This window comes from Corvus moneduloides, chromosome 4 (assembly GCF_009650955.1).
Source record: "Corvus moneduloides isolate bCorMon1 chromosome 4, bCorMon1.pri, whole genome shotgun sequence".
Taxonomy (NCBI): domain Eukaryota; kingdom Metazoa; phylum Chordata; class Aves; order Passeriformes; family Corvidae; genus Corvus; species Corvus moneduloides.
Genome location: NC_045479.1, coordinates 44,510,513 through 44,534,456, shown reverse-complemented (window position 1 = coordinate 44,534,456; position 23,944 = coordinate 44,510,513). Strand labels below are relative to the sequence as shown.

Here is a 23,944-nt window from a genome sequence, read left to right as displayed (position 1 = left end):
ACAGCTCACTTCTGTGGGAAGATACATATACCCAGATCAGCTCATGCACGGGAGCGTAATTTGAGATTGGTTTCACGATAAGCTGATTTATAAAAAGGCACCCACTTACAATTTTTCTTTGCAAGGCATGATCTCTTCTCTTTTTCCTTTTTTCCCCCCATTTCTATCTTTTTACAAAAAAATATACAAATTTACAAAAAAAAATACTACTGCAATCCCAAAGTTGAAACCAGAGGACTATTACAATATGGGTTGGCATAAAATGTATGAAATGAAGGGCCATGTGAAACAGAAATGCAAATTTACTTGCATTTCAGAAAAAAAAAAAACAACCAAAAAAAAAAACCAAAAAAAAAACCCCCTTTTCTCCTCCACAGGAAATACTATGGAGAGAAAATTGGCATTTACTTTGCTTGGCTGGGCTTTTATACCAATATGCTGACTGTGGCTGCAGTTGTAGGAGTTGGCTGTTTTCTGTATGGATGCCTGACAAAGGACAACTGCACTTGGAGGTACCTGATCAGGCCTGGTTTGAATATCACATGCAATTTTGAACAGTCCTGTACAGAGGGGGATAGCACAGGGTTTGCAAGACACTGCTTAATGAAGGAGGCAAAATTAAAGGCCCTGAGAACAACTGCCATAGTGGATTTGAAGGCAAAGGCATAAAATATGAAATAAATAACAGATATCCATGGACCATTACAGTGATAGACATCCAGGAGTTTGCTATTTCATAATTTTGTTTTTATTTTGCACAAGGTTCACCATACCTAGTGTAGAAACACAAAGAAAAGAGTGACAATCAGAAGTCAATACAAATTGCCATAAGACATAATTTTAACTGTGGTAATCCTTAAACTAGATGCCCAAAGACCTTGATAATTTCTTTCCTCTAATTTGGGAGAATGTAGGAAGAGCAACAGCACAGGGGCCTTCAGCTGCATAGGATCCGTTGGAAGGCAAGGCATAGCCATGACACAGATTCTTTCATCAGAACACAACAAAATTCGATCATGGCAAAATGACCCTTGGAAAAAAAATGCTGGCATTGTGTCAAATGACCTACAGGCCATCCAGGTGTATAACCCCTCATGGAAGGGTGTTCATAATCCATGCTGAAGGGCTATTCCACAGCTCCACTCCTGTGCCCAATTTATACCCATTTAGCTTTTTGCCAGTATTATAATTTAGCTAAACAGCTCAGCTCCCTCCCTGGTGTTTACCCCGTGATGTACACACAGTAAGTAACGGCGTTACCTTGCAGCCTCCACCGTGCTGGGTTAGTAGGTATGAGATGGCAGCTCCTTTGCCACCTCGTAGGAGACAGATCTGCCATCCCATGAATCATGGTGGCAGCTCCCCTCTGCACAATTTCCAATCTGATCCTGTTTAGAAGACCACAGGGACTGGGTAGCCCTTTGGGCTTTGAAGCTACTCCTTGTTTTGCTAGGCAGTGTTGCTCTTCCTTCTCCTTCAGACTTGCTACGATAGCATGTGTGAGCATGCAACTGTGGGTTTCCTGCTGAAGACTGTGAGATCTTTTAAGAGCTGTTTTATTTTTGGTGTGGGCAGTTCTGAGAATTACCACCATGTACAAGGGATGGAAATTATTTTCCTCGTGTGTCATCCATTTTTGAGATGAGGACTATGAATGGAAACGGGGATGTATTGCCAGGGTGAGGGGTGGGGGTGGAATTCTTGAGTGCGTATCACTGGTAAATTATTCCTTAATTCCCTGAGATTATTGTACTGTTCTCGTGTATGAAAAAGGACTGAAGAATTTAGTGTTGGTGAGTGACTGACTAGTTTTGTTTTTAGCCAAGAAGTATGTGATCCCAACATAGGAGGTAATATCATAATGTGCCCTCAGTGTGATAAAGTATGTACCTACTGGAACCTCACCATCACTTGTGAATCATCCAAGGTAACTACATTCACAGCCTGTAGACATGCTTTTGAACTTTAGTTGCACTTTCTCTAGTACTTCATATAAAACACTGTTGGTCCTCCATTCATGTCCTGCAGAGCTGCTAAAGATGTGCAAATAGTTGTTCCTTTTGATACAGTGACTCAACTTTGAAAAGTAAAAACAACATCATTAATTGCTCCAAACTGATCTAAGATGAAAAATTTAAATTTTTTTACTTCACATAGCTGCTGATATTTGATATGAGAATAAAATGTTATTTTAATTGAAAATTTGTTTCATTTGAGAGTACTTCTTCCTTCTGAGGGAAGGAAAGATTCAGTTAAAGCCTTGGTTCAGTAGCTCTGAATCAATTTTGCTAAGGAAACATTTAAAGCTTGTTTTGACATTTCTGATTTCTGCCTCCTCCCTGTTCAAAGAAGTTGTCTGGATCTATGCCTTGAATTTGATCCATGTTTCCAAGGAGAAGATGGGTACAAGGAGAGGCTGGTGTTGACTGTGACAGAAGCTGTGACACAGCCATGTCCTGTTGTCTGCTCTTTCTTCCTGTCAAAAGGAACCTCACCTTCTTTCCCCATTACCTTGTCTCACTAATAATGTTAGCCTTTTGTCATTCCTCTCCATAGATTCAGTCCCAAAACTGTGCTTTTTCAGCTATTCATCAAAAACATTTTGCCCAGCTTTAATGTGTTGCATCAGCACACTTAAAGGGTAAAAGAAATAAGAATGCAGGGAAAAGGCTATGATGGGAAAAAAAATGGGTAAATAGTGACCACAGAGGTATTTCATCAGAATGTGGTTTTACTAACTAACTTGTTATCGTGCTTATGAGAACCAGATGTATCCATGGCCTTTTAGTGGCTTTACTAAAAACCCATAATTCTGTACAGAGTTCCCAGACCAGAACCACTGTTTTTCCTCTTTGTATGCAATAGATGGAAGGATGTTTGATAGCAACCATTTTACTACCCCTCATACTGCATATATGGCTTTTATTCTTAATTCTGAACTTTGCATTTAATTTCCTTGATTTACTGGAGGGTGGTGTGCATGGACAGAAATTGAGGAAACACTATCCACAAGAGTTGTTTATGAAACAACATAAAAACTGAAAATCGACATTTTCAGTAAGCAGCTTCTGTTCTGGGTCAGTGTAGAAGAATAAAAATGGTCGGTTATATTTTAAGACTTTTTTTTCTTTTCCACTTTTCCAGAAACTCTGTATATTTGATAGCTTTGGAACACTGGTGTTTGCAGTATTTATGGGAATATGGGGTAAGTAAATTTCAGCAACTGTGGTTTGTTATCTAATTTTGGCCAAGCCTCCAGCATCAGCCAAGAAAACATGGATAAATTTGCACTGACTCAATTTTCTAGCACTTAGACATTCACTGGCAAGTAGTTCCATAGAAAACAAGCACATTCATGGGAACTTATTGTAAGAAAACAAACAATTGTAGACTTAAAAGTGGGTCTTCAGTATCTGTTCTGTTTCAATGACTTGAAGAAAAGTCTGAGGGAAGTGGTTGAGGCTGCCATGTGTTCATCCAGCAGGAGCCAGCCACATGCTTAAGAATATCTGTCAGAGAAGCTGGGGTTTTTTCCCAAAGACTTTTGGAGATGCTTGTGCTATTAACAGCTGTGTAACTGCACAAGGCAATTGAAAAATGGTAATTTGTTATGTTTCTCAGGAACTTTTTCCTCCAGTCTTTAAGAAGCTGATTGTAAAAAGTTTAATAGTTACAAGCACTAGATTTATCTTTTAGCAGAGAAAATGTACATGAAACCAGGATGTTTCCAACAGGTGAAAACACTTGGTGTTGTATTCAAAGGATTAGGCAAGGTTTATTTTCCTAGAAACAGTTTATTTACTCATATTAACAGCTTTGTTAACTGGCTTTTATTGCAGTGTCTTATCCAGTAATTACAAAAGTAAATTCCATGTTAGGTCTGTATGCAGGGTGCTATAGAGTATGTGACTCATGTAGTATTTTGAATTCATATATAGTCTGACAAGAATGCAAAATTTGCTTTCTTTGTAAAACACATTGTATTTTTATTTCCCTATGACAACCTAAAGTGCTTCAAAATAGCTCTTGCTTTAAAGAAATGTAAGATGAAATGTATCATTTCAAGAAGTTTTCTCTCAAAACATATGCTAGCATCAAAAGATAGGCAGGGGATTCACTAAATTAAAACTTATTAGAAGTTTGATACTAATGTAATCTTCTCCTATCATCTCAAGAGTTAATTTATTGGCAATTTGGTTTTTAATTAAAATTGTTCTTCCTGTTTTGAAGAATGGTTCCAGGAGCAATAATTACGAAGTTAAGTTTCATGGTTATAGAGATGGCTGCAAGGTCTATTAGTATTCTTGTTGTAAGTCCACTATATAAAGAGGTGAATTATATTACAGAAATTCAACCAAAATTGTACTGAATCCAAATGACCCATGGTCCTGGTGTAATTCCAGCTGTAATTTTCATCTTGCTCTATTACTTTTTTAGACCTCCTGGTCCAAAACAATTAAAATAATATTAGACTTTTAGATATATTATTGCATCATTATCATCAATACACTTCTAATAAGTTCTTATTTTTTTGTGTGTATTCCCTTCAAAAATCTTAAAGCACTATGAAACACCAGGGAATTTGGCCTCAGGAGTTAGTCCTTTTTATACATTAATGCTCTGCCAATTCTCCCTTTGATGGTAAAACTAGATTGGCAAAGGTTATGAACAAGAGGCAGCTTCCACATCACTTGATGCCATCCCTGGGTCCCCTTCCTGAGCAAGATCAGTGAAACCAAGAAATGCTCGGCAATGGAGGCACTTCTTTTCAGGCCTTGGTGACACAGCTTCAGAGGCAGAATACCTGGGCCATCCTGAAGGGTAGTGTTGGGAGACACACAAAAGGGGACACCATTCAATATGAGGTGAAATGACTGCTTTGATCTCTGATTCTGAAATGTCATTTGTTTCCACTTGTTGAAACAATCTTGCTTCAAAATAAAAGGAAAATGGCAGACCCAGCAGAAGCGCCTTTCCTGCTCTGAAAGACACAACCTGGCTAATACGGGGCTGGGAGAGATGTACCTGTGTTATGTGCCCTTCTGTCACAGTTAGCACGTGAGGCTATCATCATAGAAGCAGCCCCTGCACTTCTGGGCTCTCCAGCAGCAGCTGAATTTGCAGCTGGAACAAATTAGTATAGCCTGTAGACTCCTGTGATTTGGGTTGGGCAGCAATTAGAGGTTTATTGAAGGCTAACGTCCTCGCTCTGCAGGAGAAAGCAGATGAGACCCTCTGGTCTGCTGCTTGCAATGGCCTTGCTGCTTCTAAGCATGAGGGAGTGGACAAGTGCTTGTGAAAGAGGCCCTGAATAATCATGAGGGAGTGGACAAGTGCTTGTGAAAGAGGCCCCTGAATAATCAGGGGAGCAGGGGTTTCTGGGGTTTTGCCTGTGTGCAGATGCCAAGGACATCTCACAGGGAGTTTCCTGGGTTTTAAATGTTTCAGTTTGGGATTTTTCAACCACACCTGATTTTCGAGATAACCTTTAATGTTTGAACTTGTAACTGCATGCTGTTGAGGTTTCATCATTCAGAATGAGGGGCCAAACTAGTAAAAAAAAACCCCAATTTTAGGGTTAATTGCTCCCAGACAATGAGAGCAATGAGAGTGCAGTGATTGGCTACTACTCCTCCTGGAAACAGTGCTGCAGAGCCACCCCACTCATTTAATCTGAGACTACACTGTCTTCAGTAATGAAGCATCCAGGTGTGCCAGGGAGCATGGTACTGACACCCAGCATCCTGAGCTCCTCCCAACCTTCCCATCTGGGTTTGTCATTGCCTCTGCTGCCAGATCTACCTGCATAATGTCTTGGGATAAGGTAATGAGTTTGGCTGGATTCACGTTTCACCATTACCACTTAGGCATCTGTGTACCTGATCCTTCAGTGCTTCCAGCTGTAGGAGCACAGTCCAGGGAAACAGCTGGCCCAGCCCAGGGAGTTTCTAAGCTTCATGCCATACAAAAAGGGCTGGAGTTTCTTCAGGTTTGTGCTAGCAGAGGAGGAAAGACAGCTGTATTTAAGCAGCTTTACCTGAACAATCATTGTTTTTGTAATCTACAAATTGATAACTTGTCTACACAAAAACTGCAGCGTAAATGAGCATGAGTTCTTCCTTGTGACAATTTTTGGCATACTAAGTTTTGTTTTTCTAGAAGTCCTGCACTTCCCAGTATTTTATCTTCACCTATCCAAACAGCTTAGTTTCTTAAGCATCCCATGATAAATTTTTTCAAAGTGGTCTGTAATATGAAATCCAAAGTGCTCATTTCTTGGCCTTAGACAGAAAGCAAATATATAGATAAATTATATACATTCTTTAGCATGTGGTTACAACATAATTTACCTCATGTTTCTCATATTAAAGTACATATATCTCCAAAGGCATAATTGCATAAAGGAGTAGATCCAGTTGTTTTCACCATTGCATTGGCCAATAAATGCTTTATTCCATGCCTGTGAAAAGCTGTATGGAATACTGAGCCATCTGTTATAGCCAAGAGGAGTCAAGCAGTATCCAATACTCATGTGGTATTGCTCATTTTGTCTATCGTTCAAATAGTTACATTTTTTTTGGAGTTTTGGAAGCGACGGCAGGCTGAACTGGAGTATGAATGGGACACAGTTGAGTACTTAGAGCAAGAAGAGCAAGTTCGCCCAGAATACGAAGCTCGTTGCACTCACACAGTGATGAATGAAATCACACAGGTAAGGAATATTTTGATAACTGGTGATGGTTACTGCTATAGACTGCTGTGAGCAGATACTATCAAAATGGTAAATCTGGGCTGGAGCTTTATAAATCAGCAGTGCCTCAAGTTGATAAACTGCCCTGAAAACAGTGAATTTATAAAGTACACATGGAAGGAGAGGGAATTTTTACCTAACTGCAAGCACTTTAAAGTAGTTGCCTGTTTGAGGACCTTGTGCTGCTGAGGTTCTTATGTCTTAAATAAACAGAAGTAGGCATTGTTCCCAGCTTAGAAGACAAAGGCTACTTTATTAAATCCCCTGAGAAATTATTAAATGTTGCTTCCAGAGGCCAAGATCACAGAGCATTTGCTGTCTTTGCCTAGGAATGCATCAGGTAAAAGGTGAATAGAATGTTACATGATTATATATGATGCCACAAATGTCTTTTTAACCAAAGATGTTTCTGTTTGAAATTGTATAAATAGCTATTGTTGCTAAGTGCATATGGATGCAATTATGATTAATAACAACAAACTTGCAGAGACAAGGATAAACCTCATTTCAACAAAATAGGATTCATATTTCTGGGGATTTAGTTTAGATTTCTGTTTTTTATACATTTGAGTAGCTTTATCTTCAGTGGCTTACTCAAGTTCAGTTTCACTTTTTATTATTCTCTGTCAATATGTTACTCTGTCTTTTATCTAATCATTTGCACTGCTTTCACATTCCATCCACGTTATACTAATGTTTATTAGAGGGAGCTTGAAAAGTTTCAAAATTAACTGCCATAGTTGACACTATCCTATATAGATCTTCTTTTTATATCTTGTACTATCAAAAACTCATCCTGTTTAAAAGCTTATAAATGTATGCCACCTTGAACATATGAAGTCATAGCTAGAAAGTTCCTTTAAGACGGTTCAAAGAATGAAGAATATGCTAAAATATTTTATCTTGATCCTCAGAAATTCTTTAAAGACTCAGTGAATTTTAACAGCACCACACTGAGGTAGGAATTTTCTTTGGGGAACACATCCCATTGTTCCTATGTAATACATTGAGAAATACAGAGATCGAGGACCAAAATTTTAATGCCTGCTAAATTTAGCCATTGACGTTTGAAAGATAATGACCTTGGATGCAATGATCAGCCAAGAAGGATGGGTCCATTTAAAACGACTATGCAGCCTGTCATGGCTGAAGTCAGTAAGAGCTGAGGACCCCCTACCTCTATGGAAGTAATTTTTATCTTTGAAGGGGCAGTAAAAAAAAGACACCTGTAATCCGGCTAGACTTCTGAAATCATGAATAAATGTTGAGTTTCCAGGGAACAAAACAAGGTGCTTTTTTCCTTTTTTTCTGCCCTCAATATCATAAACAGTTTAATTGGAGCACACAAAAAAATATGAAAGAAGATTGGGTGCATCCTTGATCTGTTTCTTAATCTTTTACAGCAAGAAGAACATGTGCCATACACTGCATGGGGGAAGTGCGTACGGATGACTTTCTGTACAAGTGCCATCTTCTTCTGGGTAAAGTTCTTCTCTTGTTCTTTCCCCTCATAAATTCACTTTTCTAGTAAGTGTCTAAAAAATGATCCTCCTGAACTGAACAAGAAATGACAATGGAACCGGTTCAGTTGGATTTCCATCTCATGCATAAATCAAGCCCAAAAGGTACAGACCCACATGGAGAAGGTAGCTGTAGTCACCCAACACTCATTAGCACACAGTACCAAAATATCCTGTGGTTGTGGCTTCTGAGTTATGCTTGTGAAGGTGGTCCATTGGTTTTTCCCTCATTATTTTAGGACAAACGTCTTTGCTTTTAGGGGGACAATAAGGGGAAGACTGGTTTATATGCTGTCCTCCCTGCTAGTTTCTGTCTGATTTGTTCCAGCTGTGTTCTTCCATATTGTGTCTCACAGTCCATGACCTCTTTCAGGTTTTGTGTTTCACTTAACAGAGCAAAGCTGGGTGCTCTTTAATCTTCTAGAGCTGCTACTTTAATTAAAACTAAACCTTGAAAGCAGTCCAGTCAACCATGACGCAATGAGCAGGCCCAGAGAGATTACCTTGAAAAGCTCTGTATTTTAGCATGCTGCATGTCCTCCTTATCTGTAGCACAAATAGTAGCTGGAAAAGACCTCATTCTAGGTGATAGGATGCAGATAGGAGATAGAGTGGTGTCTGGCAGCCCAGGAGAGCCTCAGCATTGACACATTTGAAACACAAAGGAAAGAATACTGACTTGCAGTTGGATTTAAATAGACTGGACTTCATATTGGAGGGAAGAGATTTGTTCTGGGTCTGTCACTTGTGTTACTGCACAGTTATTGTGTGCAGGGTCAGGGGAGGTAGTTCATGGCAGTTTGCTGAGATAGTGGTAAAAAGATACACAGCCTATGGACCTTAACTGAATAATAGCTAGAGAACTAGCAAGAAATAAAAGCAGGAAGAGAGGCAGAAAGAGGAGATGGCAAGCAAGACAGGATACATGGGTCATTACTGTAACTCCTGCAGACTACATGACTTGGCTTAAAATTTTCCTATTCCTTTGAGGGGTCTGTAGTCTGTAACAGTACCATGTGGAAGAGAAGGTGCAGCCCCCTCCATAATCAACGTAGACTTGATAGAACATCTGCCATCCTGCCAGTTGTCCAATATGAAGAATTTTCTCTTGTCACATGCCTCAAGGTGTAAGATTTCATTACACATCTCATTACATTGGCTCACATCAGTACAAACCTTGTTATTAGTCATAAAACAGACCATCTCTTTTCTTTCCTGCAGATTTACTATGCTATATGAAAAAAGGCTTCTTTTATGGATTCTCTATTTATTGCCTTGTATCTTATTTGATCATCCTCTTGCAATGGAATGACAGGCACAAAGTTGCTTTCCTTTTACCTATCATGAAAATTGTATTGAACTCACTTTTTCCCTAAAGCCAGTGGTTGAACATAAACATCTTTCTTGCATTCCCTTGGCAGATCCTTTTGATTATTGCTTCAGTTGTTGGAATCATTGTCTACAGGCTCTCAGTTTTCCTGGTGTTCTCTGCAACGTTGTCACAGCACATCAGCGGAACGGAGACGATCCGCAAGTACCTGACTCCACAGACGGCCACGTCAGTAACCGCTTCGCTCATCAGCTTCGTTGTCATTATGATTCTCAACATCATCTATGAAAAAGTGGCAATCCTGATCACTGACTTCGGTATGCTGCTTCTGTACCTCAGATAGAAATGTGCAGTAAAATAGCTAGAAAAATTGGCATTTATATGTATAGTAGGTATTACAATAAATGAACACCTGTACCACATCTTTCAGAATTTTCCCACCAAATCACACAATACAATACCACCTAGAAATTTTCCAATATAGATTTTCTCAATATCAGAGAAATGTGATATTCAGCTCTTTGCCTGAAAAGTCCTTACCTAGGCAGCATGAAAGATCAATTGTTTACAGTTTTGTGCTTGTGAAACAGACAAAGCAAATAAAATTACTACAACAACTAAGCTTTATGAAAACAGATCAGTAAGTCATAACACATTCAATTACACTAGCTTTTGTCTATGGGGAAAATAGCTATTTTCTTGTAAATAAGGGAACTAAGGTCACCATTCCAAAGCTACATACTACTCTGATGTTGTTAAACAGTTAAACAGTCACAAATAATATTGTTCTCTATATCCAGGCCATCAACATTAAAGTAGCTATTTTACTTTAAATGCATGAAGTAGTGTGGTGTTTTCATTTAGTACTGTTTCATCAGTTCAAAGTGTTGCATTTGCATCTTTCCTGAGTCTGCTGGATTTGGGTTCTTTTTTTTCCCAAGTTATCAGAATTTTTGCTTCTTCTCTTTCTTTATTGTCAGTGAACAACTTCTTTCCTTTTTACAATCCATACAGTTTTAGAATGATGTAATGGTTACAGTATACATGGGGATTACATGCAATCTAAATGATTATGCTCTCAGTCATATTAAGGAATATGGGGCATACAGATACTTTGCAGCCGTGGCTCTAGAACAGCTTGTAGGTTACTTGTAGATTGGGTTGGGGTTCTTTAAATGTATTTACTTTTCTTTCACTGCAGAACTTCCAAGGACACAGACCGATTATGAAAACAGTCTGACCACAAAGATGTTCTTGTTCCAGTTTGTTAACTACTATTCTTCATGCTTCTACATAGCCTTCTTTAAGGGTAAATTTGTAGGTCACCCTGGAAGTCCAGTTTATTGGCTAGGAAAGTATCGCAATGAAGAGGTAAGAATGCGTAATGTATAATTAGTCCAGGTAATCTGCTGCAGTTAGGAGTGTATAAAGCAAAACATAGTTGTACATATTTAGGGTTTTAAAAGTGACTGCCCCCCAAGCTAATTGCCTCCTCACTAACCTCTAGCATAAAAGAACATGGCACAGGACCAGTCGGGCTTAGAAATGTGTTACACATACCCAGAAAAGTGTATTTTTCCGTGGTCCTACAATCTGTGAATGGGCACACAGGAAGGAAAGAATATCAGTAGACACATTCCTATTCTGCTGGATGACCCTCACCTGGTGATAGCACAGAGCTGCATGGCTTCACCTGGTATCGCACTCTTCCACTGGTGTTCTGTCAACTTACCAAATGTGAATATATACGGCCTGGAATTGGCTTTTGTATACCTTACTGCAAAGGTTTCCCTACACAGTCTTCTTGGATTGCTTTCAGTTATTGATAATATTATTATAATAAACCAGGAATGCATTATTTTAAACTCTTCATTCATGCCTGAAAAGTTACCCAACTTCAAAAAATTTTCCTTTTTCTCCCAACCTTCAGTGTGATCCAGGTGGATGTCTCCTTGAGCTCACAACCCAGCTTGCTATCATAGTAGGAGGGAAAGCTATCTGGAACAACGTTCAAGAAGTGCTTCTTCCGTAAGTTCAAACTATTAAGTAATCTGCTCTTCCATATTTGAAAAATACTGTTTTGCTTGATGCCTTCAGGCACTTGGTCACTGCGTTTAGTAAGTGCACATTGTATTCTGAAAGAATAAGACTTGTCGTCAGGGTCCTTTTTAGACAGTTTGGATATTTTGGTCTGGTAGTCTGGGCTCCTGTCTCTGTTGTTTCAACTGATTTTAATTCTAATCAGAAATTTTTCCTTCCTCTGCAAGTCAAACTCGATGTGTTTCAGGTTGAATATTTAAAACTGAGGTAATAGGAGCTCTGAGAATATTAAACTGAAGATTTGCTTAATATTGATTGGAATGATTTGTTGTTATACATTGGGCTTTTAAAAATCATGTAAAAGTTACTGATTTAACTCATTTAGTAAGTATAAATCACTATGATTCTGATATATAGCCCCTTTACACTCTCATTTATGGTTTGTAAATAACCACTTTTAGGATAAGGCAACAAAAGGAAGGAAGAAAGTTTTGAGTAATTCAGAAATAAATAAATCCATTGTTTAAAGCTGTTATGGCAGAAATGTCAATTTTTTTTTTTTTTCATTTACTGAACTTTTTAGGTTCTTTTACCAATGTTAGTGTTCTTTTTCTCCCTGCCTGATAGCTTGGTCAAGAATTTAATTGGAAGATACTCTGCAGCTGCTAGATCAGAAAAAGTTGTTCCACGTTGGGAACATGACTACCACCTCCAGCCCATTGGAAAACTTGGACTATTTTATGAGTATCTTGAAATGGGTAAGTAACAGTTTAGTCTGGATTCACTACCACTGCTGGATACAGACATATTCTAAAGAAAATCTTCATACAAGCTATGCTTAATAAGGTGGACAGAGGAGACATTAATGTTTTCTGAGACAAGTTTTGATGAGCCATTACAGATGGTTTTACAAGCTTTTATTAAGCAGCCAAGTCTTAATCAAGTTTATAACTAGGAAACAGCATGTGGTTGTACAAGGAGGAGTACTGCTGCTTCCTTGCCTAATCCTGTGAGAAATGCATTCAGAAGGCAAACCACTGTCATGTTCTGGTGTTGCAAAGCAGGGCCCTGTGTCAGACTGCTCTTCTGGAGGTCTGCAGTCACCAGGACTCGTTGCTGGTAACTTGGGAGCTGGAAGACCATGGCTGGTTTGTTGCCACCATCCAGTTTGTGATGGCACTGCCAAGTGTACTTAAGGCAGTACCCAGACACCAATAAGATGATTGTTGGTTTGGGCCCTCCAGTTCAGTACAGAGACAGATAGTTATGAGATTTCCAGGTCTTCATGATAAAGACATCAGAAAGAAATGGATATTTGAATACCCAGAATAATTCCTCTTGGTGTATTGTGACTTGTAATATTTTTCTGTCCCCTTCACTTAGCAGGTTTTACCAGTACTGTTGTGCTACTATTTTCTCATCCAGAAGATTCACTAGGATCCCAGCTACTCTTTCTTGTGTCTCTCACCTGAATTTGTAGCATATAAACTATGCATGCCTACACTTGCTTATCTCCAGTAAGCGAAAGCCTCATCGATGTACGTAACCTCTCCCTTCCACAGTTATACAGTTTGGCTTTGTGACTCTGTTTGTGGCGTCCTTCCCCCTGGCTCCTCTTCTGGCTCTTATTAACAACCTGTTGGAAATCCGGTTGGATGCGTGGAAGCTGACAACCCAATTCAGGCGCATGGTTCCACAGAAGGCACAAGACATCGGCGCCTGGCAACCCATCCTGCAGGGCATAGCCATTCTGGCCGTGGTCACCAACGTAAGTACGGTGCCAACAACTGCAAAAGATAAAATGCCTTCCCTGCAGGTGCCAGGAATGCTGTGTGTGGCAATGCAACTTAAATGATCCTTAAGGCACATCTTCTTAAAGCAGAAATTCAGCTTCTTTCTTGTGTACTTAAAAATACAATGTGTGCTCAAAATTGCAGATCAGAATGAATTCTCTGAGAATTTGGACACTAATCTGTTCTTCAGTTGTTCTTAAAATTTTTATGTACACAATGAAGAAGCTGAATTTTAAGAGAGTTTCTTTAAAATATTTAAGAAAAAATTCTGATGAATATACCTCTAACAATGAAATTCAGACCTTTCACACTTTTTGTATCAATTCACCAAGATTTTATTTGTAGTCTGCATCGTGGGAAGAAAAATAAGCCATTGGTATTTATCACTGTGGATTATTTGATTACTTGTTCTTAAACAGTAGCTAGTATGTATTAACTTACAGAAAATTCTCACTGCTGGCCTTTCTTAAAGGAGCTATGACCATTGGTTTCTTCCACAGGGACAATAACACTCCATGGGGAATAACCTTTTTCAAAAAGATTGCTGTTTTCTTCTGTTATCAGGGAGATCCAAATATGTTATGCTATTGGATAACTGCTTTTCCTGGTCAATCCAGCTGGATCTTGTAATACCAATATGAAATTAGAAGTTGTATATATCTATATCTTAGGATTACTTTAAAATATTGTACCTTATCACAGTTCTCACGGTATTCAGGTCAGAGCTAAAGTGGCTTAGGTGACCTTACCTTGACTGGGCCATGTGCAGGCTTCTGTTATGAATGTGTTCGTGCCCTCCTTTCCGCAGCTGATGTCGCTGTGCAAACAGGGCATCAGACGCTCACCTCCATGGGGCTGTCACTTTCAAACAGCCCTGCTGCATATGTTGTGAGGACCTCAAAGAGATTGGTATTTATTGCTAATGAAGTGTAGGCTGCAAAACCATGTGCTTAAGCAAATGCTAGAAGCCGTTTTCTTCCTTTAAGTATGTTTCTTTTCTTGTTTGACATCCAGGAACTGATCCAAGTCATCAGTCTTTCCTTTACCAACCCTGCCTTGATTTTGCTGTAGAACACAGAAAGTGTTTCTTCTCTCCTACATGACTTATTACAGCTGATTATACTTGGGTAGTAGTGTATCATCTTCTCCTTCATGCATCTTCTCCTTCATGCATGTTACCTTTGTAACAGCTCCTGGTGACTTGCAAGCAACTTTTGCACAAAGCTACCAGTTTTGGGAGTTGCCATGAGGCACTGGACTTGCTATTGCATCTGTTGTTGATTTGAAGACTGATTTTAATTAGTTATGGTATAAATGGAAAACTGTGCAGTAAAGCTTGGGAAGCAAAGAATGTGCTGTTTATTTGTAGTTCTCCAGTGCAATACTCTGAAATGCAGCCCATAATTCAAGGGGAAAAAAGTTTTTCCTTTGAGAGGATGCCGTAGGATTAGCTCTCGTATTTCTGTCCTTGAAGCTCTCCAGAGCACATCTGGAGATCATTCTGAGAGAGGGAAGAGTGAGACAGGGTTCAGATTTAGTATGATGAGAGACCTGGGGCCTTGCAAAAAAGATTCAGTAAGATCAAGTATTAAGCTGTGTAAATACCATATTCCAGCATCTTTCTAATACAAAGAAGCAGCATCAAACTCATTTGGTCCAAAGGGAGAAGGAATGTTTTTGCCTTACTGTTAAGTTGATATTAATTCATTTATGGTCTGACTAGATGAGCTAATGAACAGAAAGAAAATTTATTTAACAAAAATTTCCTATGCTTGTAATTCAGACTATAAATACTCTACTTGTACTCTACTTTTAACTCTACTTCAGAGTTAAAAACAGAGTAATTTAGCTGTGAGGTCGTCTCCCTGCAAATGCAAGACACAGTAATATATACTTCTTGTCAGTCAAAAACACCCACTCAGCATGTAAATATAAACAACACATAATTTTCACTTCATTTCACACTGGCATGTAATGCTTAAAAACAGTATTTAAAAGTGCATGCCAACTACATTTGATTTAAGCCAAAGTGCAGTACAAGAAAAACACCTTACCCTTGAAATTTTTCAATGAGTTTATTTTAGACCTGGGATGCCTCCCTTTCATTTCTCAGCAGCCGAAGTTTCTCTCAACTGAACTCACTTGCAACAATATTCTGGAGAACTAAATACAGATCTTGGACCACAGTCTCAAAATGATTGTTTCTGCAACTTTTATCTTAACTACAGTTTAGCTTCTCAGGTCCTTCAAAGAAAGCCAACTCAAAAGGTAAGACAGTAGGATAGCACTCATCATTTGGAAGTGGTGCTACTCGAGGTAGGATGGGTCTGGCCCCCTTTTCAACTCCTTGCTCTTCCCCTTCACTGTCTTTTCCCCTCAATGCTGTCTCTTGCATTGTGCCAGCACCAGCACTTTATAAACACATGATGAATCAGACCAGGGAAAGCATCCAGTGGTGATTCCCAGTCAGATGAGCATTGTCATCTGATCTGCTGCATGGGGCCAGGAATGCCCAAGCCAGCGAAGAGCACAAGTCAATGGCTAGAGACAGAGGCAGGAGGTTGTTTTAGCTAGCACTGCCACCAAAGCATTCTTCAAGGAACTTTGTAGAAGAGGTATCCACTTACTTTTTCACCCTTTCTCCTCTCTCCCCTTCCCTTTTTCTACAACTGTTACAAATACCTCCTCAGGTTGGGACTGGCTGGCTGGGAACGGTGCACAAAAATAGAAAATTTTTGTCCCATGTCATGAAAATAAGGAAATACAGACTTTGTGAATTGCAGACAGGCATGATGGAGAATAAAATACAGATATTAACTAGCTTTTATGCTCCTCTGTTACCCATTACTGCTTGACTTTGCCCCTAACTCTGTCCCATGCTTTTCCTGTAGTTTTTTTCTGCCTCTTTTATACATCTCTGCCTAAATCTCCCTCCCCCTGATCCCATCAGATCCCTACTTCACACCTTTCTCCTCCATGTCTTTGCCCTGGTTCTTCCCATCCATGTTGTCAAGCATGTATTTTTATCCTGGCACGGGACAAAACACTTGTCTTTCAGTCCTGGAGTACAGCTGGTCACTCCTTCCCAGGTGCTGGGCACCAGAGACGCCTGTTGTCATGAGTTGGCTGGGCAGCCTCTTGCTAAGTACTGAGCTGCAGATCTTGCCAATGGAAAGTCTTCCTCACAGGGGAACCTTTTGAACTTGCAGTAGCAGAGGAGGAAATTAGATTAAACATAGTTAACCTTTCCTCCAGAATAGGATGTTTTGGGAAGTTCATGAGTTTAGAAAAGACTTCCCACAATAAACCCACAGATCAAATTTCCTAGCTAGTTTGTGACTAGCAGACTGAGTAGGACAGAGACTCTCTTGGGAGCAAGATAAAAACAAATGGTCACGTCATGTAAAACAGCACTATGCAGCTGCTACTAAAAAAAATTATCTTGGCATCAAGAGCAGTTTCCACATGTACTACGCTATAGTAGGAGGCAACAAGCACCAAGATGAATTCGGGCTGGCTAGCACCTCAGAAAGGGTGGGATGTTTCTAGGATCAGAGATGGATCAGTTATATATCTAATTTATTTAATTCATTTACTCAAACATTGGGGAACATGGTGAAATTTAATTTTCTATTACTGAAGAACTTTTCTGTTGTTTCCGTTAGTTTCATCAGGCAGAATTTCTTTAAGAATCTTGTAAGTACTCATAAGAAGCACATTTGCTGATCTCCTCTGCATGCACATGAAAAAAGTGTTTTATAGTATAACTGTTTTGAGGCATTCAGCAGAGCTACCATAATTTAGAAACTGTACAGAGTGCACATGCCAGAAAGGGATGGTTTTGTGCCCATGAGAGACTACATGCTCATTTACAGAATGAACCACCACTGACGGGAAAAGCACGTATTTTCTATTTTTAGCTCGCACGCTAACTTTTGAGATGATAAGTATATGGCAAAGGAATGCATAATAAAGCTTATTTCTTTAATGCTGCTCTGCTTTTTTGTCTTCTCTTTCTGAAACGCAGGCTATGATCATTGCTTTTACATCTGACATGATTCCTCGTTTGGTTTATTACTGGTCCTTTTCAGTCCCTCCTTATGGGAGCCACAGCAGTCACACTATGAAAGGGTATATAAACAGCACACTTTCTGTCTTCAATATATCAGACTTCAAGAATGCAAGCAAGCCATTTTCCCCTTGGTTCGGGACCCACACGACATGCAGGCAAGTGTTAAATAAGCATTTGTCATTTTCCAATTACAAAAATAATGGGGTTTGTATCTAAGTCATCTAATTCAGTTAACAAAATGCAGTAAGAAACATTAAAGCACAGGAAGAGCCAGCTTATTTTGAATGGCAGAATGGAGTGGAAGTATTCACCCGTAAGTTTGTGCTACTCAGAAAATTCTTATTTTAATTTGGTTTTCTCCTAGCTGATAAAATAAAACACCTTAAAGTTTTTGTAAGTAATTCTTAATAAAGGGGCAAAAATAGGACATTTCAGCCAAATACGGCTTATTTTGCAGATAGATTTTACCCATCACAGTAGTTCCCCGAGCTAACTGTTCCTGGACACATTAAGCAGGGCCATGTTGTGCTCCATCCTCTGGCCACAGTGCCGTACTGCAGAGATGCCAGGGACCAGCTCCTGACTTCCCTACTTTGCTTTCAGATACCGGGATCTCCGCTACCCTCCTGGTCACCAGCACCAGTATGAGCACAACATATACTACTGGCATGTCATTGCAGCCAAGCTGGCTTTCATCATTGTCATGGAGGTCAGTGTATGGGGGTTTGAGCATTGCTTATTTAGTCTCTTCCCTCCATGCAGAAAATCCTTCAGAGACATTCAGTCCAGGCACAGCTATCAGAGCTGGTGATGTGTGCTAGCATGAGCAAGAACTTGGGAGATGTAAATTAAGAGTAGCAACATTAGAAAAATAATTCCCTGAAATCATGACCTCAGGTGAGGATTGGCCCACATACCTGCAGCTGAGGATTGCCCCAATGTATCTGCAGCTTCTTTTCTCAAGAACTGTAGAATCAGAAATAGAATGCACGTACTTAGAAGAAATCTGTGCACAGCATCCTGAATGCATATACATGATATATATACGTAATACATGTACATAATATGTGTACAATACGTGGCAGAGTGAAGTCTATAAAGACAATCACTGTAAGAGGTGAGTCTGTAGATGATCATCAGAAAGCAATTGCTCCTTCTTCTGCAGCTACAGCCTGGGCTAATGAAAGATGGGAGTCAGTCCAAGATGAAGAGAGGGAAATATTGGGTATTATTTAATTATAAAATGTACTTAGGGCCTGATCCAGAGACTACTGAAGTCATCAGAAACATGCAACTGGTTAGAGCAGAATTCCTATAGCAGGGAAAAGTAATTGCCCCAGAGTCATTTGAACAAACCTAAAAAATCTTACAGGAAACTGTAACCAATGTTTCCATGTGGGAGGGAAGCACAGTGTACCAGGGTTTCCCAAAGCAGGCAGAGAAGTCCTTGCTCAAATCAGGATTGGAAAATCAGAAACTCTTGTTTATTGGATAATTATTCTGTCTTAGTGTCTTTTTAAAATTCTTTTCTACCCTGTTAGATACTGATAGTGAATCAGCTCAGAGTCTTAAGACAAAAAAGTGACACTTCATTTATAATTGTAATTATGTCCTGTTCATCCTGACTGAAATTGTTTCATTTTCACCTTTCCCAGCATGTCATATACTTTGTGAAGTTTATTATTTCATATGTAATTCCGGATGTATCACAAAAGACCAAGAGCAAGGTCAAACGGGAGAAGTACCTCACACAGAAACTCTTACATGAGAATGATCTCAAAGGTATGAAAAAAAACATGGGTAAGATAGCCGAAAAAATTATCAAAGGAGCAGACAGCACTTTCCGACCTAAAGAAGAATAAGTACTTTTTCACATGGAATAATTGTACTTAGCCAACTAATACCTGTCCAGATATTACCAATAGCTATCAAGCATTTTGGATTTACTAAACATTGTTTCTGGCAACTCTTACATACTCATTTACCAGTTTCCCTTGGACAAACACAACCACTGCAACTCAGATAAGAGTTACCATTTTTTAAAACAGTTTTTTAGAACATTAAAAAAAAAAAAAAAAAAAGATGAAGGTGAAAATTACTTATCCTCTTAAGAAGATGCAGATAAATTCCCAAACACCAAGTATGCTTTCTACTTTTTTTAGGCATCAGCTATTAGATAACTAGTGTGACTTGAATAAAACCTTAAGAACAAGAATGATTTGCTGTAAGAATATCATCGCATCTAATGAAGGAGTTTTGATTGCTTGCTAATGCAAACCCTTGCTATAAAATGAAGAGGAAAAGCCAAAACATGAAGGAAAAAGAAAGAAAATACAACTCAAAATCCCATTGTTAAGCCATTGGAATTGACATACTAAGCACAGTTGTTTGCTACTCTGAATTAGCTATGCATACTGAGACTTAAATGGATAACAAGATATCTCAAATAATCATGGATCACAAGAAGCAACAGGACTGTAAGCCCATCCTGTTCATCAATCTCTGTGTAAACAGGAGAATTGCTTTTGAAATCAATGCATACAAACTGACCTTACAGCACTCCAAGTGAGTAGAAAACTCAGGCATTTTATCTTTCCCCAGTCAATGTACTTTCATTAGTTCACTTGCCCATTCTGAGCTAAATGCTCATAGCCTTGAAGGTCTCCTACCTGTAAAAGCAATAAGTGTTAAAAGTCTTTTCACATACTAAATCAATATTTGTGGAGGGCTGTCTTTTGCATTTCTCTCACACCAGAATGTGCTCTTCCCTGAAGTTTTGACGTAGGACAAATGTGCAGCTGAACATTTTGATACAACATTGCATGATGAAGTGAATTCTGACAAGACTACGAATCTATTGAAACCGGAGATTGGAATAAACCATATAATAGGCCTTAACCATGATATGAAGCTTTAAATAACAATGAAGGATGTCAGAGGTGTGGAGGCATGTGCTACAGCCATCAGTCATCTTCAAATCAGGCTGCAGATCTGCTTGCTTATTTTGGCTCCAGCTGCAAACTGAGAATTAGGGAATTACAAATTAGGCATGTATGTGGAGAGCTACTTTGTGCCTGAAGCACTGATATTCCAGATTATTAACTTACTTTCTCTTTTAACAGTTTTAATGGACCAGTTTTTATAAATCATGAAAACAAAAACCTTTTTAAAAAAGCAAAACTATGCCTGTACTCTATAAACCAGGTGATTACTTTATGTTTGTAATTTTGTACTCCTCTTAAATGCAATAAATATGCAGAATTTTTAGGCATATTATTCATATAGCTTTTTACATATGATGTCCATTTACAGAAACTAAATAGCATTTAGAAGATGTATTTTATCCAGTCAATAATCAGAAGGAATTAAACCTATGAATTTTGCAGCAAGATTTCCAAATACTGAGTGCTGTGTAACACAAGCCTGTCTTTTGAAGCAAACCCTACAGAACCCTGAAATCATTCAGATTGGAAAAGACCTTTAAGATCATCAAGTTCAGCCCTTAAAGCAACATTGCCAAGTCCACAACTAGACCATGTCCCTGTGTGCCACATGTACACGTCTTTTAAATACCACTCTCTGGGCCCAGCCAGCCAGTTTTTCATCCAGCGAACAGTAGGTCCGCCCAAGCCGTGAGCAGATCAGCACCCGTTCGGCCCCAGAGACTTGTTGAGTGTCCAAGTGGTGTAGCAGGTCACTGACCATTTCCCCTTGGATTATGAGGGCTTCATTCTGCTCCCTGCCCCTGTCTCCCAGCTCAGGGGGCTGGGTACTCAGAGAACACCTGCTCTTACTCCTGAAGACTGAGGCAAAGAAGGCATTGAGTACCTCAGCCTTTTCCTCAGTCTCTGTGATTCCCACCACATCCAAAAAAGGATCAAGAGTCTCCTTAGCCCTCCTTTTGTCACTGATATATTTATAGAAACATTATTATTGTCTTTTACAGCAGTAGCTAGACTAGATGCTAGCTGGGCTTTGGGCCTTCTAATTTTCTCCCTGCATAACCTCGCAGCATTAGTCTTTCTGCCCCTTCTTCCAAAGGTCATCAACTCTCCTTTTTTTTCCTGAGTTCCAGGCAAAGCTCTCTGTTCAGCCAGGCTGGTCTTCTCTTCTTTTGACATTTCCAGGGATGGAGACTCCACAACCTCTCTGGGCGACCTGTGCCAGTGCTCAGTCACCCTCACAGTGAAAGTGTTTCAGTTTGTGCCCGCTGCCTCTGGTCCTGTCACTGCATAATATACCAAACTTTCAGTTAAAACAAAGCTTTGTCCAAAAAACTGTTCCAAGGAACAATTTTAGTGAAGTACTTGGGATTTCCCTGTGCAAAATGAGTTGGGTTATAAAGGACAGTCAGCTCCTTTCATGCCTGGAGTTTTGATTTTAGCTTTCAACTGGACCTTTCTCATTTTCAGTTGTGTTCAAATGAGAGATGCCATTTTTATTCCCTCATCAGTGATGACAGCACCAGTGTGCCTTAAATACCTTTCCAGGTGTGGTATTAGAGGTGTTGAGGCAGGTAAGGAGGCATCCTGTGATAAAGGGGGAAAAATGCAGCACAAAATGTACCATTTCAGGTAATTATTTGGTCTTAGGGAAGCTCTTTGAGAGTTAAAGAGACTAACTAGCAAACAAAGGGATTGTCATACTGTGAGCAGTGGCAGAGCTTAAGGCTGATTTTCAGGAGTGCCTGGTCTTTTGCTCCTTGTTTGATATCTGGGGACTCTCCAAGTTGTTTCTTCCTAAATCAGTTGGCACTGTTTCCTAAAGGGGGAGTTAGCCCTCAGTGTCATAAAGAGTTTATATTCCTGCCTTTAAAATAACAATTAAAAACCTGCTACATCAGCAAATCCTGTGTGCCTATGGCTTGGGCTCCTCCCATAATAAAATCCTAATCAACCCTGAGTGTGTTTCTATGTAACCTTTTTTTGTTCAGATTACAAATGTGCTTTTGAAACTGGTCTTCCACTTGTCTCCATTTTCTGGGCGGTGCTTCCCATCACAGACTGGTCTGGGTGCACATGGACTGAGTTCTTTTTGGTTTGGATTGAGTTCTTTTTGGTTTGACTGACCCAGAAGGCAGCTTTTAGATAGGCCCCTAATGGTCGCTGGCAGGCACTTAGTCCACAGAGCTGAAACCAGAGCTAGGCTGAAGAGAGTGGTGAGCTCTGCGTGGGCATCACCTAGCCAACACTAACTTTTTGCTCTAGTGACCTGCTTCTGAAATGCTCCTTGCTAATGTAGCTGTAACATCTCATTTCAGAAGACATTCTATCAGGAATCCAATTCAGTTTGCCATGTGCACAGTGTTATTTACAGCAGAGTTCTGAATCAGAGAAGGAAGAGGGAAACCAAGACAGTGCCTAATAATTGCATTTTAATAGTTTGATTTAAGCTGTGTAACTTCTGTAGCCTCTACCTCCAACTGCTGAAATGTACTCTGCTTGCATGCAGGAAGCTCTGCGGAGGCATAAGAACAAAATGCTGGGGGGCAGTTGCCAACATATGAGTATTTGTAATTTTTTTTTTTTTTTTAGGCTAGGTCACTTTAATTAAAGATCTGATTGAAGGGAAAATTAGCATTTGTTTAAACTCTGAATCCATTTTACCTTTTTTTTTTACACTTGATATGTATGCCAGGCTCCTATTTTGTACAGATCTGTTGAAGTCAGGGTGAATTTGGACCCGTGACCATTTCGTTGTCTTAACAAGTACCATAAATTACAGACTATCACCACTGTTTTAGACCCTGTGTATATCAATAAAATTCAGAATGTAAGAGCATATTTTTTGTATTTTTTCTAAGAATGTTTGCTATTAGTTTCTGAATATTAAGATTTCTTTATATTTATTGTCATTAAATAAAATCTATTTTAAAATAACAATACATCGGATGTTGATTAGTGTTTTTTGGTTTTCCTTGAATGATACTGCTGCTGCCAAATGCTACATTTAAATTATTATGGTGTCATCCCTGTCTAATTTCCGTATTCATCCTCTCTTTCAATCTTATTCCATTAAACTGTTACTAGTGCTGAAATTTATCTCCTGTGTTTTTCTGCATCCTCTAGATGGAAGCCGTTCCTTTCAACACCAAGTCAATGACAAGAACCATTATATTCTCATACAAATAAACAGTTTAGGTCTTTATAACCTTTCACTCCTGTCATGATAAACCCTGTGTTGTGTTTCAGAGTCATCATTTGTTTCTTCATCTGGATCGAGTCTGGGACGCTCCCACCTCCAGGCAGTCCACTCTGTCTCTCCCTGCCATCCAGCCATCTGTTCTCTTCTGCTTCTGCTCTGGCTCTTGCTCTCTGCTTCAAGGAAATCCTTTTCTAAGGCTTAGAGAACAGAAAGGTTAGAGGGTAATTTTAAATAGAGACCTTCTTCGCACTGTGATGTGTTGGTTTTATTTCACATAGGGATTCCCAGGATCTG

General features: G+C 39.3%; 1 protein-coding gene across 5 annotated transcripts in view; it reads left to right on the top strand.

The window, feature by feature from the left end:
• Window positions 1–23,390, top strand: part of ANO6 (anoctamin 6) — a 70,791-nt gene extending 47,401 nt beyond the window's left edge. For 3 of the 5 annotated variants that reach the window (XM_032105921.1, XM_032105919.1, XM_032105922.1), the window contains 13 exons: window positions 378–512; window positions 1,822–1,927; window positions 3,145–3,205; window positions 6,567–6,712; window positions 8,155–8,232; window positions 9,693–9,918; window positions 10,803–10,972; window positions 11,532–11,629; window positions 12,269–12,399; window positions 13,204–13,409; window positions 17,462–17,661; window positions 18,110–18,215; window positions 19,162–23,390. In XM_032105921.1, the coding sequence (XP_031961812.1) occupies window positions 378–512; window positions 1,822–1,927; window positions 3,145–3,205; window positions 6,567–6,712; window positions 8,155–8,232; window positions 9,693–9,918; window positions 10,803–10,972; window positions 11,532–11,629; window positions 12,269–12,399; window positions 13,204–13,409; window positions 17,462–17,661; window positions 18,110–18,215; window positions 19,162–19,368 (1,870 nt within the window). In that variant the 3' untranslated portion in view covers window positions 19,369–23,390. Of the gene's footprint in view, window positions 1–377; window positions 513–1,821; window positions 1,928–3,144; window positions 3,206–6,566; window positions 6,713–8,154; window positions 8,233–9,692; window positions 9,919–10,802; window positions 10,973–11,531; window positions 11,630–12,268; window positions 12,400–13,203; window positions 13,410–14,448; window positions 17,427–17,461; window positions 17,662–18,109; window positions 18,216–19,161 lie in introns of those variants that run through there. The other 2 variants (XM_032105920.1, XM_032105924.1) reach the window with 2 other exon arrangements.
• Window positions 23,391–23,944: the final 554 nt, after the last annotated feature.